Here is a 17,165-nt window from a genome sequence, read left to right on the forward strand (position 1 = left end):
CTACCCGTCACCGTCAAAGCCAATTGGCACCATGCGCCTATTTTCTTTTTAAATTTCTCTAGCAGAGGAACTAAATTCAGATCTGTGAATCGTGTCAATGGAAGCGCCACCCATATCCCAAGGTATTTAAATTGTGAAACCAGCTGGAGCTGCTTCCCCCTCTCATCTATCTCCTCCGCTTTTATTGGTCTATCTACAGCCATGACATAAGACTTGTGCCAGTTTATCTCCAGTCCCGAAATGCTCCCAAAGTGTTTAATTACATCCATCGTGCACCCCAATGCCTCTCCTGCATTTTCCAGAAATAACAGGATGTCATCGGCATACAGTGATATTTTTTCTTCCAGCCTCCCAAATTTAAATCCGACCACTCCTCTCTCAGCTCTTATTTTGGCCGCCAGGGGCTCCACTGCCACCGCAAACAATAGCGGGGACAGCGGGCACCCCTGCCTTGTGCCCCTATGTAAGTCAAACATCCCGGACCGTTCACTATTCACCTTAACTACCGCCCTTGGGGATGAGTACAATAACTTCACCCAGGCCATGAATGCGGGGCCAAATCCCATTATTTCCATGATTTTCCATAAATATTTCCATTCCACGCTATCAAATGCTTTTCTAGCGTCCAATGACATCACTATTCTCCCGCCACCATTATCAGCAGGCAGCTGCATATTAAGAAATAATCTTCTCAAGTTAACAGCCGTGGAGCGGTTGGGCATAAAGCCCGACTGGTCCTCGTGAATAACAGTATGCGCAACCCCGGTGAGCCGGGTGGCCAGGATCTTAGCGAGTATTTTGACATCCGTTGTCAACAACGATATGGGCCTATACGACTCCGCATCCATGGGGTCTTTCCCCTCCTTTGGCAGAACCACTATCACCGCTTCCTCCATTGATCTCGGTAACGCCCCCTTCACCAAAGCCTCATCAAACACAGATTTCAATTTTGGAGCTAGCAGTTCCACCAGCTCCCTGTACACCTCCCCAGGTAGACCATCAGCACCCGGTGATTTGCTATTGGGCATAGACAGAATTGCACATTCCACCTCCTCCACACTCACAGGTTCATCCAACCTCATCCTATCTTCCTCAGACAATTTAGACAGTGAGATGCCTTCCAAAAATTCCTCTACGGCCCCCTCCGTGTCCCGTACTCTTGAATTGTACAGTGCCATGTAATATTCCTTGAAGACCTCCAATATGTCCTTTGTGTCTGTCAGAGTCGTCCCCGTTTGGTCTCTCAACCTGTACACCCTGGAAGACTCCCTCTGTGCCGCAGATATCACCGCCAACAAGTGACCCACTCTCTCTCCTTCCTCAAAGAATTGGGCTTGCTGAAATGCCCTTTTCCTCTCAGCTTGCATCATGTGCAGTTTATTAACTGCCTCCTGTGCCAATTTTAGTCTATTGTGAGCTACACTCGTTGGCGCCAAAATCATGTCTGCCTCTGCCCTTGTCAAGTCATTCTTTATTTGTTGATCTGCCAATTTAGTTTTGGTCTTACACCGTGAGATCTCACTTATAAAGAGTCCCCTCGTAAATGCCTTCATAGCCTCCCACACCACTGTGGCCTCAGCACTCCCTTCATTCACTTGGAAGAAGTGCTCTAGTTCTTTGGTTATGCCACCCATATCCACCACTTTAAGCCACGTCGGGTGAAGACGCCAACCTCCCCTCTGACCCTGAGCTGATCCCACTAGAAGCGTGACAACCATAGGACTATGATCCGATAGAGTCCTCTGTAGGTATTCCACCTCCCCAACCATCCCATCCATAGCAGTATCCCCAAAAGCCAGGTCTATCCTTGACAGTGTTCCGTGTGTAGCCAAATGACACGAGAAGGTCCTCTTACCCTCATTTCGTACTCTCCACAGATCAACCAGCCCCAGCTCCCCCACGTAGGTGCCAAATGCAGTCATTCCGTTCCGTCCAGCTTCCATACCTGCCGGACGTACTTTATCCCAGTAATCATTCATGGTGTTGTTAACATCTCCCATAATCAACATCGGAGCCTCCCCCCATCTGGCCGTCAAGTCCATTACTGCTTGAAGTTCCTTTTTAGAATAAGGTGGAGGGATATATAAAGCCACTAAAATCATTTTGTGTCCATACAATCTGCACGCAATCCATACATACCGCCCTTCACTGTCTACTTGCACTGCCAGCTCTTCATAATGTGCGTTTTTGTGTATTAGGACTGACACCCCCCTGGAGTACGAGGAATAAGTGGAATGATATGTCTTTAACATCCACCCTCTCGATAGCCAGTGCCTAGTATCTCTAGTGAGATGGGTCTCCTGTAAGCACGCAATCATAGGATCACAAGATCTGATGTGATTCAGAACTGCTGCCCTCTTAATCCTGTCAGATATACCACGTACATTCCAACTTAAAATCCGAACCGTACGGTTACTCATTGTGCATTAGAAAAAACAATCCACCATCATCAAGTAACATCTTTCCATTTTGTTCCCAAGCATACCAGGTCAAACAGCATAAGCAACCCCATTTTCCCGCAAATCCAACCCATCCAACTCCCCCCCACCCTTCTCTTGTCACTCTCTTCCCAACGTGAGAGTGGGAGCTCAAAGAACCTGAGCAACATCGTAGTATACCGCATATCAACATGCGCCGTGTCCTCCTCCAGCATTGGCAGTCTCTCCACCACATAATCAATAGTATGCATAGTCCCGAACCATTAATCAAACAAATTAACTATAAAACGTAGATCCCAGCGGGGGTTTCTCCCCCTCCTCTGCGGTTTCGCAGAGCAATGCAGAGCCACAACCCTGTCCAGTGGTCAGGATAGCAGGGTCGTGCATTCACCGTGCCGAGTCCTCAGCTTCTCTCAATTTGCTCCGGTTCCGCTCCAACCACGAGGCGGCCTCTACCGGTGACGGGAAAAAATTGACCTTTCCAAAGGCTTCACTCTTAATTTGGCAGGATAAATTGTAGAGTATTTCACATTCAAAGAGCGGAGCTGTTTCTTCACTTCACCATACCGTAGCCGCAGCTTTTGCACCTCAGCCGAGTAATCCGGGTATATTTCAATGCGTTTGCCCTCCAGGGTAAGATCTGTCAATTTTCTGGCCTTACGTAAGATAGTATCCCGGTCTCTGCAGTTCAGGATTCTGGCTAACATCGTACGAGGGCCCTCTCCAGGCACTGGGGGTCTCATGGGCACTCGATGGGCACGCTCCACAGCAAACACCCTCGACAGGATATTAGACCCAAACTTTCCCAGCAGCCAGGTTTCAACAAAGGTCGTGGGGTCAGCACCCTCAGCTCTTTCAGGGATGCCCACAATACGCAAATTGTTCCTGCGTGACCGGTTTTCCAGGTCATCATTTTGTTAGCCACTACCGTGATCCTCTGAGTGTGCTGTTGCTGCGTCTTTTGCACTGAGGTTAAATGATCTTCTGTTACACCAACTCTGCCCTCCACCTCAGTCAATCTGGCTGTAACTTTCTGCATAGAAGCCTCAATGCCTCCCATGTCGGCTTTCAGACCATTCACCTGCTTTGTCAGAGCAGTTAAAGCAGTCTTGCAGTATAAGACAGCCTGGAATACATCTCGCAGAGTCTGCTCTGCCTCATCTGAACTTTCAGCTGCCAGCACAGTGTCACCATCGCCCTCCTCCTGCTGTTCATTATGTAGCACAGGCATCTCCTCACCATCTTCCTCCTCATCTCCATGCTTCTCACTGCCTTCACTTCCTTCTTCATCTGCCTTCATGCCCCTCGCATACCTGTGCAGCCGTGCTGAAGCCTCCAGCCTCCGTGCATAGGCTGTGTTCCTCCTTCCCGCCTCTTCCTCTGTCTCGGTGCCATCTTGGGCTGAGGCACTGCTGCAGGCCCCGGCATCCTTCTGCCTTTTGCGGCCCATGTTGGACTCTCTGAGTCTGGCAGAAGCTCGCCTCTGACTCCCGGGACCCTCAGACAGCAGTTCCTGATAAGGGATTTGGCTGGTTCGGGTTCTGTGCAGGATAATTGAAGCTAATGGTGGTGGAGAGGCACTGCCACCCGACCTCTCACATCAAGAGCTAGGCCACGCCCCCTACCATGCGTTTTTTAAGCGTTTCTGCAGCGTTTTTGCCGCTGCGGAAACGCTTAAAATCGCATCGTGGGCACACAGCCTTAGGAAACCTTTGCAGGTGTTTTTTGTTAATTATTTTAATTTACTGAGGTAATGACTATTGTGTTTTCATTGGCTGTAAGCCATAATCATCAACATTAACAGAAATAAACACTTGAAATAGATCACTCTGTTTGTAATTACTCAAGGAGAAGTCATTATTATGGGGGACTTCAACTACCCTGAAATACATTGGGGGACAGAAACATGTAGTTCAAGCAAAGGTAATAGGTTTTTGACAACTATGAGAGACAATTACCTTTCACAACTGGTTCAGGACCCAACAAGAAGGGGGCACTGCTAGACCTAATATTAACCAATAGGCCAGACCGCATATCAAATATACGAGTTGGGGGTCACTTGGGTAATAGTGATCACAAAATAATACTTTTCATGTAACTTTTAATAAGATGTGTAGTAGAGGGGTTACAAGGACACTAAACTTCAGGAAGGCAAATTTCCAACGGTTGAGAGATGATCTTAGTGCAATAAACTGGGACGATATCCTGAGACATAAAGCTACACAAAGCAAATGGGAGACATTTATCAGCATCCTGAATAGGACCTGTGCACAATATATACCCTATGGGAATAAACATGCTAGAAATAGGAGGAAACCACTATGGCCAAATAGAGCTGTAAGGGGCGCAATAAGTGCCAAAAAAAAAGCATTTAGAGAACTAAAGCAAGTAGGTAGTGATGAGGCATTAAATAAATATAGAAAATTAAATAAATTCTGTAAAAACCAAATCAAGGCAGCAAAGATTGAGACAGAGAGACTCATTGCTAGAGAAAGTAAAAATAATCCCAAAATATTCTTTAACTACATAAATGGTAAAAAACTAAAAAATTATAGTGTTGGCCCCCTTGGAAATAGTCTGGGTGAAATGGTGGATGAGGATGAGGAAAAAGCCAATATGCTAAATGATTTTTTTTCAACAGTATTTACACAAGAAAATCGCATGACAGAAAACATGATTAGTGATAACAAAAATTCTCCATTAAGTGTCACTTGCTTAACCCAGCAGGAAGTACTGCGGCGTCTAAAAATCACTAAAGTTGACAAATCCCCGGGCTTGGATGGGATACACCCGCGAGTACTGCAGGAATTAAGTAACGTCATAGATAGACCTTTATTTTTAATCTTTAAAGATTCCATAAGAACAGAGTCTGTACCACAGGACTGGCGTATAGCAAATGTGGTGCCAATATTCAAAAAGGGGACAAAAACCGAACTTGAAAATTATAGGCCAGTAAGCTTAACCTCTACTGTGGGTAAAATCCTGGAGGGTTTCCTAAGAGATTCTATACTTGAGTATCTGAAGAAGATTAACCTCATGACCCTATATCAACATGGATTTACGAGGCACCGTTCCTGTCAAACTAATCTGATCAGCTTTTATGAAGAGGTAAGTTCCTGACTGGACCAAGGAAATGCAGTGGATGTTGTGTTTATGGACTTTTCAAAAGCTTTTGATACGGTTCCACACAAAAGGTTGATACATAAAATGAGAACAATGGGGATAGGGGAAAATATATGTATGTGGGTTAAGAATTGGCTCAGTGATAGGAAAAAAAGGGTGGTTATTAATGGAAAACACTCAGACTGGGTCTCAGTTAACAGTGGGGTACCACAGGGGTCAGTATTGGGCCCCCTTCTTTTTAACATATTTATTAATGACCTTGTAGGAGGCATACAGAGTAATATTTCAATATTTGCAGATGACACTAAACTCTGCAGGGTAATCAATACAGAGGAGGACAATTTTATATTACAGGAGGATCTATGTAAAATAGAAGCTTGGGCTGATAAATGGCAAATGAGCTCTAATGGGGATAAATGTAAGGTGATGCACTTGGGCAGAGGAAAGTATACAAGTATATGAGGGGACAGTACAAAGACCTGTCTACTGATCTTTTTACTCTGAGGCCTGAGACGGGGACAAAGGGGCATCTTCTACGTCTGGAGGAAAGAAGGTTTAATCATGATCACAGACACGGATTCTTTACTGTAAGAGCAATGAGACTATGGAACTCTCTGCCGCATGATGTTGTAATGAGTGATTCACTATTAAAATTTAAGAAGGGCATGGATGCCTTTCTTGAAAATTATAATATTACAGGTTATATATACTAGATTCCTTGATAGGGCGTTGATCCAGGGAACTAGTCTGATTGTCGTATGGAGTCGGGAAGGAATTTTTTTCCCCAATGTGGAGCTTAGTGTTTGCCACATGGTTTTTTTTTGCCTTCCTCTGGATCAACATGTTAGGCTATGGGTTGAACTAGATGGACTTAGTTACTATGTATATAATATATGAGTTTCACTTTTTGTATTGAAGAACTGAAATAAATTAACTTTTTGATGATATTCTAATTTAGTGAGATGCACCTGTATATAATAAATTTGGTACAGTAGTACAATGCAGGATGTGCTGTAAATTTTTTCAAAAGAATTTGAGAAAGTTATGAAATGTCCTATAAATGTCTGTTCTGTTCCTGATCTCGGCTTTTAGGTGAGATGAATCTGTGCTGCACTTTATGTACACGCTCAGTAGTGAGGCCGTGCTGTGGAGTCAGAGGTTTGGCTTACCTGCTCCACAGCCTGGTTCAGATCAGGGGACTGTGGGGGCCATTGGCAAACCTTCAGCTTGTGCCTTTTGAAGTGGTGTATTGTGGATTTTGACATGTTTTTAGGTTCATTATCCATTTATAGAAGCCATCCTCTAATCAACTTCAAATTTCATTGAATCCATTCTTCCCTATACCCGTGAAATGTTCCCTGTGCCTTTTGGCTACAACACAACCCCTAAAGCATGATTGATCCACCCTCATGCTTAATGATTGGTGCAATATTTTTTTCCCTGAAATTCTGTGCCTTTTTCTCCACACATACCTTTGATCATTGTGACCAAAGAGTTCTGTTTTAACCTCATCGGTCCACAGGACTTGTTTCCAAAATGCATCAGACTTGTTTAGATGTTCTTTTGCATACTGAATTGCATGCTGAACTTTATGGTGAGGACGCTGGAGAGGTTTTCTTCTGATGACTTTTCCATGATGGACATATTTGTGCAGGAGTCTCTGAACAGTAGAACAATGTATCACAACTCCAGAGTCTGCTAAATCTTTTCTGAAGGTCTTTTGCAGTCAAGCGGGGGTTCTGATTTACCGCTCTATCAATCCTACGAGCAGCTCACTGAAATTATGCTTGATCTTCCAGACCTTATCTTGACCTCCACTGTTTTTGTTAACTGCCATTTTCTAATTACATTTTGAACTGAGGAAAGGGCAACTTGAAAATGCTTTGCTATATTCTTTTAGCCTTCTCCTGCTTTGTGAGCCTCCACCATTTTCATTTTCAGAGTGCTAGACAGCTGCTTAGAAAAACCCATGCCTGCTGTTTTTTGGCACAAGGTTAGAGGAGGCTGGGTTTTTATAAAGCTGGGAAATTTGCATCACCTGGCCTTTCCTAATGATGATGGTGAACAAGCAATAACCCTAACAGGCTAATTAAGGTCTGAAACGTTGGTCAAAGTTATCTGAGCTCAAAAATCTCCAAGGGTGCTCACACTTTTGCATCGGCCCATTTTCTTTATTGTAATTTTTAAAATGTAAAAAATGACAATATATTTTATTTTGCGTAAAATACAAAGGAAATGTGTCATCTTTACCTTTAGCCCTTTTAGACATAGTTTCATCTTCAACTTGCTTACCTGTTCACAATAACAGCAATTTTGACCAAGGATAGCCAAACTTTTACATGCCACTGTATATTGCACATATATGGCATCTAATTCCAATATTTTATAAATATCCCAGATCTTAGCTCCGCTTTATGCCTTATTGCGGCCTTTGGAATTGATTCAATGCACCCATGTATTATAGACTTTTTCTTCTGTACCTTTTGGAGGAATTTACGCTTAATATGGGTGCATTCATATATTGCGATCTAGAGCATTTTTGCTGCGTTATGAGCAATACACGGGTATTTGGGGAAGATTACATCACTGTTTTTACTGAAGCAAAACATTTCTTCAAATCGCTTTCCTAACACCAAATTCAAATTTTTACAAGTGATTAAAATCTATTGTGTTTTATTCAAGACAAGAAATGGACGATGTGTGACCATGATCATCTTATGTGGGCTGCCCAGAGCTGCCACAACACACTTCATGTCTACGTTTCTGTATACATCTCTCTGTGACTGTATGCCCGGATGTATAGACCAAATATATAGTGTTTTTTGTTTCTGTCATCTCGGCCACAGGTCTGTCCGGTCCTCCTGGTGCTGGCAAGTCCACATTTATTGAATACTTTGGGAAAATGCTGACAGGAGAGGGACATAAAGTTGCGGTTTTAGCTGTGGACCCTTCCTCCAGCACTAGTGGTGGTAAGTTGATCACAGCTAGCGCTGGCTGATAATACTGACATATGCAGATTACTGGGCCACCATTAATCGATTAGAGTTTTCAGCCTTATTTTATCCCACATTTCAGGACTGAATATGGACCTTATAGGAGGTTTAGAAAAAAACACTTTACTCAGGCTTTATTGGAGAGTTTAGGCCCAAGCATGTAGGAAATGAGACCATGGTGCCCCATACTTGAGAACATGTTGGGACTTTGGCAACAATCCAAGAAGATAGAAAGTCAGCACGATGGAATAATCTCCTCAAACTCCATAACTGCCAAGTATGGATCATCTGTGTGACATATGGACTCCAGTGGTGCTCAGCCCTCAAGGCACAACAATACTAAATCCACACAGAAAGGAAAAAACACGACACATCATATATTTTTCAATTCTTTATTATTTCATTGGCAGAATGAAGATACCGATAAAAGAAAGCTACAGCCATTTCTCGCCCTGAAGAGCTTCATCTGAAGGTAAAGACGAAGCTCTGCAGGGCGTGAAATGGCCATAGCCTTTTTTATCTTCATCTTCATTCTGACAATGAAAAAAATAAAGGCTTGAAAGGCCTTGATGAGTGCCGCCGTTTACCACCTTCGTGCTAGAACTTCACCTCATGTGGCCCCTTGTGAGTCTTTGTTAGGACTCCGATGTAGATTTCTTTTATCGCGTCTTTGTGGGAGAAGTTGTGACATGTCCGGTGGTTTTGTACTGTTATATTGTTGTTTACATGCCAGTATTGGGTTTCAGGGGACAGAACTGCTGCCAAAATACCCTCCCTCATAGATAGCAGCACACTTGGGCCAGTGCGGAGGGTCATGGTGACAGTCTCTCCCATGGTAACCTTTGGGTGCAGTGGTTGCTCAGCACCCAGTCATAAAATCTGTACAATCATTATCCAGGAGTGTGATCTTTGTGTATATGAAAAAAATTTCCTATTTTTTAAATTTACATTTATTTAGACCCTACATAGATATTTCTTTATTAAATCTTATTCTGGGGATGTGATTATTATTACAGCTATCTTAGATATGGATACACATCTTCCCTGGACTCCTGAGTGGTAAACCTTGTCCGTCATGCAGCAGTAATGAAAATGAAGAGGGTATTACTGCAGATTTTTCATTTAGGTGTCTAGAAAGGCTGGATTAAAGCACTTATGCATGCTGTTATAGCTGTCAACCTTCATTGAAATTGTAGGGGTAATCTGGTAATCTCAAATAACCACTAGACTGGCGGAGAGTCAGACCACTGAGACCACCATTTATTGCCAGTACGTGGATCTTGTGTGTTCTGTTTCAATGGAGCGGTGGTCATGGATTCCCGTTACCGCTCTATTCAAAGGTTATGGGACTAGCGAAGGTAGCCGAGCGCTGTACGCTGCTTTCTTAGGCAGTTTCAGAGGTGAATGATGGGGGCTCGATCATAGGTAGTGAATGGAGGGGCTCAGCAGATGAACCACCACTATTTTAGCAATTATCACCTATGTTTTGGATCCTACTGCTAAGAGTTTTGATTTCTTAGGGAAAGTTGCTCTTCATTCTTTATGGTGATGCTTGGCAGTACAGTTAGATAGATGGACAGATGGACTCATTCACTGAAAAGATATAGTTGTAAAGTTAACAAAATAATTTTCATGTGCATTTTAGGTTCTCTTCTTGGAGATAAAACCAGAATGACTGAGCTGTCCAGAGATATGAATGCTTACATTAGACCCTCTCCAACCAGAGGGACCTTGGGAGGGGTCACCCGAACAACTAATGAAGCCATTCTACTGTGCGAGAGTGGGGGCTACGACATTGTCCTTGTGGAAACTGTAGGTAAGAAAAGAATGATGGCTCCTTGGTGTTGGCCAAAACCACAGTAGCAAGTAATACCCCAACCGAGGGTGTAGGAATCCAATCAATACAATGTGAATCAGCAGAAGAAGATATAGGTTTTATTGATCTAATATAACTTTTAATAATGTTAATGGTAAAAATGGCAGCTTAACCTACAAGAAAATAATAACATAATGCAACAAAACACACGCATGTGTCCAAATAAACCAGCGCAATAAATAAAATGGTTCAGTCTCACCCATAATGACCTTGCCCTCTTCTTGCTAATTACTTTCCCACACTAGATCTGACCAAAACAACATATTTGAGGGCTAAGGAATTCTTTAATTATTATTATATTCAGCAGATAACTGCCTATTTGGTCACATTCCTGAAAGACCATTAGAATAGGTTTTAGTAAAATGTGTACTATAAGATACAGTCTCTTAGAGCGCTCTGACTTCTGCGACATGAGTGCTCAACAGTGATGTCCTTATCCTTCACAGCTTCATTGATGTGCTGCATAATAGAGAAAATCTAATTTCTGTATAGTGAATGAGACAGCTCTCAGCAATTTGCATTGGTCTTTTCATTAACCATTTCATTAACTGAATCAATAATACTAATATGTATCGCAGAGGTGTCATCCAGTAGGCATTCAGTGTCACTGTTGACGGCACTGGTGGCTGCTGACAAGTTCCCAATATTTATTGCTCTTAAAGGGAATCTGTCACCAAGTTTTTGTCACCCAATCTGCGAGCAGCATGATATAGGGGCGGAGAACCTGATTCCAGCGATGTCTCACTTACTGGGCTAATTGCTGCAATTTTGATTAAAACTGTTTTATCTGCTGCAGATCTAGCAGCTCTCTTAAAGGGTTTGTCCGGTCAAAAGTAATAAGTTTGCAGTCACTGTGTGACTGCAGACTTATGAATTCCCCCCAGCACAGGCACTGTGCACTACGGGGATTCGCCGGAACACTATGTATACTTTATACATACCCCTGGCCATTCAGCGCCGCCTCTCTCCATTCACTTGTATGGAGCGAGGCTATGCCCCATCTAGTGATGTGGACGGCCAGTGGGTGCATCCAACTAGACGGCATGGCCTCGCTCAATACAAGTGTATGGAGAGTGAGGCCACGCCCACTGCCCGGGGGTATGTATAACGTATACATACCCTCCATTACCGGGTCTCATATCGGCGAATCCCTGCAGCACACAATGCATGTGCTGGGGGGGATTCTTAAGTCTGCATTCACACAGAGTGACTGCAGACTTATCACTTTTGACTGGACAACCCCTTTAAATCTGAGCTTGGTATTACCCCACACACATCACTAATTAGCAGCTTTCTGCCTATGCACAGAGTACAAAGAAAGCTGCCAATCAGTGGTGGGGTTACAAAGAACTCATAAATATGGAGGACTACATGACTGCAAGGTTTACCAGTCCTCTAGTTATAATCTTCTGCTAATAAAATAGTATTTTATCAAAACTGCAGCAAACAGCCCAGTAAGTGACACATCACTGGAATCAGAAATTCTGCCCCTACATTATTCTGCTCTCAGATTTGGTAGCAAAAACCCTTGGTGACAGATGCCTTTTAAGGCTTGTTGCTATATAATTGGAATTGATCTTAGGCTGGTTTCACACATCCTTCTTTTTTTTTTTTCTCATTTGTGAAAAACGGACCATGTTTTTTGTTTTTTTTAGTGTGCCAGTTTTTGGTCCATGTGATGTTTTTACAACCCTTGGTGCATCTGTTTATCACGTATAAAGAAACAAAATGTTGTGGCTCCTTCTACACATTAAATAGTAAAATATGGACATCGCATGGATGACATTCGTGTTGTCTCCACTTTTTTCACGAGGCCACTGACTTGCATTGGTGAGTTTGATACACAGCACAGATTAAAGTCTGACGTGTCTCCGCTTTTTTTGTTTGTTTTAGTCCGCAAAAACTTTTGAAAAGTTTTATCGTAATGGGTCCATGATCTATCTCTAAAAATAATGGATAGCACATGTGCCAAAACAAATATGTGAAACTGGTCTTATTCAGAGTTTTCCTCTGACTTTGTGTGTGGATGGGTTTCATATACTGCGGTTTTCTACCATGTGTTTTTTGGGACTCCTGTGCTTTCTATAAGCCACAGCATCCTAAACGTTTAGTAGTCATTTATCAAGTTTTTTGACATCTGCTAATAAAACTCTAAACCAAAGGTTGTGACTTATGTATATTTATAAGCCCACAGCTAGAAAGCCACTGTATCAGCTGGCTTTTCCATACTCCTCAGCTTACCACCAGACGTCTTGGACTCTCCATCTCCACCCCAGCATTTTTCATGACTAAATGGGCATTTTGATGGGCCGATAATCTGCGAACGTTCTCCACTATTGGCTAGTTTAAGCATGCCAGCCGTCACCTGGCGAGCAAACAAAACACTTGTTTGTTGGGTGTTTGAAAAATCAGCTTTAGGTTATATTCACACATCCGTGTGTCTGTGAAGCATGGACCGCGGGTCTCCTGACCCAAATTCAATAGACATATATCAGGCTGTCAAGATCATGTCAGGAGACCTGCACCCTGTCCTTGCAGTTTGGACAGAGATCCAAGGATGTCTGAATCCAGCCATATTGGCAGCATGCCGGCCCATGTAAACAGTTGAATGATCATAGTAAAAATGGTTCTGCTCCCATCAGTTTGGTTATCCCGAGTAAACAAGCGAGGAAGTGAGTGCCGATTGACTTGTATATAGTTGATCATTAACTGGCTGTAATCGGCCCATCTGAATGCACCTGACAGATATATGTATATGGTGGACGATGTTGGCTGTTACTGCCCCTATCTTCTACTCTACTGTATGATCTGAGCATGCCCTATACACAAAGTAAGAGTCTCTCCACTTATTTTGTCATCCTGCAGGAGTGGGGCAGTCGGAGTTTGCAGTGGCTGACATGGTTGACATGTTTGTTTTACTGCTGCCACCAGCAGGGGGCGACGAGCTGCAGGTATGTAATTCCTTTCTGTGACTAAGGATATTATTCCAAAGTCATGTGATAAGGCTCGTTAGCGAGTCGATATTGACTTTTAGGATTGCTACTTTCTATACCTGGCACTAGAGTTCTAATCCTCTTCCACTCTGAAGAGACCATTTGCATATTTCCCAGAGGAGCGTTGTGGCTTAAGTCTCCTCACCTTGACTTGCTTAACATGTCACTCTCCTCAAGGAGAAACGTTCCCGCGTGTATCCCGATCAGACGCCTCTCACCCAGCCAAACCGGATCTCACACTTTGCACTGACGAGGGGCAGTACCCCGGAACACAGTGTCTGCAAATTGAGATTGTGGTTCTGGCTTTTATCCTAAGGCTCGTTAGAGAGTTGATATTGACTTTTAGGATTGCTACTTCCTATAGGTGGCGCTAGAGTTCTAGTCCTCTTCCTCTCTGAAGAGACAATTTGCATATGGAGTAAGTAGAATAGAGGGATTTCTGGAGCGGTTTGTGTGTTGCTGACATTTTCCAGAGAATGCGCCGCTTTTTTATTATTATGCAGAGTTTGCTATATATTATATTACCAAGAAAAAAAAAGAACATATCCTGTAGCGATGTTGTTAATCTGCATCGGTTCCAATAAATTCTCTCTCTGTTGTGTCTCTTCTTTAAATATTTATCCACCCGCTTAGCAAAGGAATATAAATCAGCTGCCTTTGCTCCAGAAAGCTGACCATATGGGAGCAATCACTTAGGTTCCATGTGAGTTAGGTTGGATGACTTGTAATTTGCATTAGCGTTCACCTCTGTCTGCTTCCTGTAGTGCACAGGAAGTTTTATGTGGCATTAGTTTGGAACTGATGGTTTAAATCACTGGAAGTCACAGACGCTGCACAAACGAGTATGCAAATCAAGCCCACGGCTCAGAGCGTCATCTGGATCCTGGAGACTCGGACTTTCTCCTCTGCCTTCCTGTTACAATCATGGCAGAACTGAAATGTGTGCCGCAGATTGGAACCAGGTGTTGGCGTGTTTGTACAATGTACAAAGGGAGAACATACATTCGGGCGAAGGCCGTCCCGCTCTGCCCCCCCACTATCATATGGAGGCTTTCCATTACATAGAATGACTAGTAGATATGTTGGGGGTATATGACTGCCATGATGGATTCCTTAGGATTGGTCACCCGTCTTTCCTTTACCCTGAATGTCAAGATTGATGCAGTGACTGACACATCTCCTGCTTTCATATCACTACATTATTAGATTAAGAAATATGCAGGAGCTGATATAAGCGATCGCAGAACATTATATTCACTAGTGACTTTTTTTTTTTTTTTTTTTTTTCAATTTTAATAATATAACAGGACACTTTTAGGATTATTTTTTGTTATTCGACCTGGCTAAAAGGAAGTAATTTAATTTTAATGGGCTACTTCACATAATTCCTGCTTCCCCAGTGTGTTAGATAAAGTGGATTACAGCCGGGGTTTCAAGTACATAGTGATCTATCTTCCCTTAGGGCATAAAGCGAGGGATAGTTGAAATGGCTGACCTAGTTACTATAACCAAGGCTGATGGAGATCTGCTTATACCTGCAAGGAAGATTCAGGCTGAGTATGTGAGTGCACTCAAGTTACTTCGAAAGCGATCCAAGACCTGGAAACCTCAGGTAAGCACAATGGCGGGAAGAGGGGATTACAGTAACGCATTTCATCCTTACTAGTGATGAGCGCAAGTGCTCTTTACTTGAGTTTTCACCGAGTATCGCAGGTGCTCAAGTGAGATGTTCGAGTCCCCGCGGCTGCATGTTTAGAAAGGCTAATTGACATTGATTCATTAACAGAGGGTGCCATTGTTTTGTATGCCCACATGTCTGCCAAGACATTTATCACACAGCATGTACCACTGTGTCTGGTTTTATGCTGTCTAAATGTTAGAATTATTACTTTTGCCTCATTATGTTTAATACAGCTGTTATATTGACATATACCATTAAAGGGAGTCTGTAGCACAAAATGACTCTTCAATCCAAGCACAGCCGCTCGGTGCACCCTTGGCGTGACCAAACACCTCAGTGCACCTTCACACCTGCTTGTGCTACAAGTCCATCCTCCTTTGGCTTAGAAAAGACTGCTGTCAATCAAGAGGGTGGAAGTGATAAATGCAAAACAAGCAGATGGGAAGGGACTACCTCTTGAAGCTCATCAAGAGAATGCCAAGAGTGTGCAAAGCAGTCATCAAAGCAAAAGGTGGCTACTTTGAAGAACCTAGAATATAAGACATATTTTCAGTTGTTTCACACTTTTTTGTTAAGTATATCATTCCACATGTGTTAATTCATAGTTTTGATGCCTTCAGTGTGAATGTACAATTTTCAAAGTCATGAAAATACAGAAAAATCTTTAAATGAGAAGGTGTGTCCAAACTTTTGGTCTGTACTGTATATTCCAAAAATCAAAATGTCCGGACCTTGGAAATCCAACGAGCTGGACCCTTCTCTCCCTAGCATCTGTCAGAGAAGAATCTGGAGGCTACCATACACATTAGGTGGCTGGTTGACATTGATGGGTTTGGACAACTTTGGTCTAATGTGTATAGGGGGCCTTTAGTTGATTACATCTTTGGTAGTAGTTAGGTCACATCTCCAATTTTCCTGCATAATTGAGTGACAGTATAGTAAAACTTTGGTGGACTTCTTGGATTGCTCAGTAATTCTACTGTCCTTGTATCACAAAAATTTAAGGTTATCTTAATCTAGAATACCCTGATGGTTTTCGGGACCCTGTGCACTCCGCACAATGTTCAGCCAAAAACAACAATTTCAGGATCACACCTATTAAGAGTAAAACTGCATGTTATCGCTCTATTGGATTCAGTTAGAACTGTATGTTGTGGACCTTTGCATATGTAAAATAGAAATGGGGAAAAAGTAGCGTTCAGGAACCATAGTTTATCCAGCTTTAGAGGAGCATTTCATGTTCTTTTCTAGCATTGCCCATTTCCTGAATTGCTTTCTTTTGTAGGTTCTACGCATTTCTGCTAGGACTGGAGAAGGCATCCCAGAGTTGTGGAAGAAGATGACGGACTTTCAGAACATCATGGTCACCAGCGGAGAACTTATAGCCAGGCGTAGGAGTCAGCAGAAGGTCTGGATGTGGAGTCTTATTCAGGAAAATGTTCTCCTGCACTTTAGGAATCATCCTGCAGTTAAGGATCAGATACCTCTCTTGGAGGAGCAGGTCCTTGCTGGTGTCTTGTCACCGGGTCATGCAGCGGACATGCTTCTCCAAGCATTTTCTGAAAGCAGCTGAAATATCAGACACATCCTTGTAAATAAAATGAACACATTAATTATTCAGAATGGTCCATGTTAATCGTCAGATTCTTGAAAACTCGTGATAAAATCCTAATGTAGATTTTTACCTTTTTTTCTTTTTATAAAAAAATATGAAATACCTAACTGTGTGAGTTTTTCAATTTGACATAAAGTTAATGAGATGCATATAAGCTGAAGAAAGAAGCATTATAACCGTATGATGAATATTGTATAACTTATAGCAAGACCGGTCAGCTGGATCCATCACAAAACTAATCCAAGAAAAAGTGCAAAAGTTTCATATACAGCTGACCACTCTTCTAAATTAACAGGTATCCAATTTATTCTGAGTGTTAGGAATTGATTTGGCAACAGAAATTTGGGTGCCATCTATGGGCCATACAATCTACGTACCAGGCACATAATAATGTGACCAGTCAATATGTAAGTGAATGTTTAGTTTGTAAAACTTAAAGGGGTTCC

At 42.7% G+C, this 17,165-nt stretch overlaps 1 protein-coding gene across 2 annotated transcripts in view; it reads left to right on the plus strand.

Annotated features, from left to right (window-relative positions):
• MMAA (metabolism of cobalamin associated A) overlaps positions 1–16,784 on the plus strand; it is a 33,658-nt gene extending 16,874 nt beyond the window's left edge. The window contains exons 3-7 of one of the 2 annotated variants that reach the window (XM_073642493.1): positions 8,408–8,530; positions 10,200–10,370; positions 13,296–13,381; positions 14,886–15,035; positions 16,390–16,781. In XM_073642493.1, coding sequence (XP_073498594.1) covers positions 8,408–8,530; positions 10,200–10,370; positions 13,296–13,381; positions 14,886–15,035; positions 16,390–16,677 — 818 coding nt within the window. In that variant the 3' untranslated portion in view covers positions 16,678–16,781. Of the gene's footprint in view, positions 1–8,407; positions 8,531–10,199; positions 10,371–13,295; positions 13,382–14,885; positions 15,036–16,389 lie in introns of both variants that reach the window. The other variant, XM_073642494.1, reaches the window with a different exon arrangement.
• Positions 16,785–17,165: the final 381 nt, after the last annotated feature.

The sequence above is a fragment of the Phyllobates terribilis genome, unplaced genomic scaffold (assembly GCF_046119375.1).
Source record: "Phyllobates terribilis strain yellow unplaced genomic scaffold, ASM4611937v1 Scaffold_1__5_contigs__length_1240528914, whole genome shotgun sequence".
Taxonomy (NCBI): Eukaryota; Metazoa; Chordata; class Amphibia; order Anura; family Dendrobatidae; genus Phyllobates; species Phyllobates terribilis.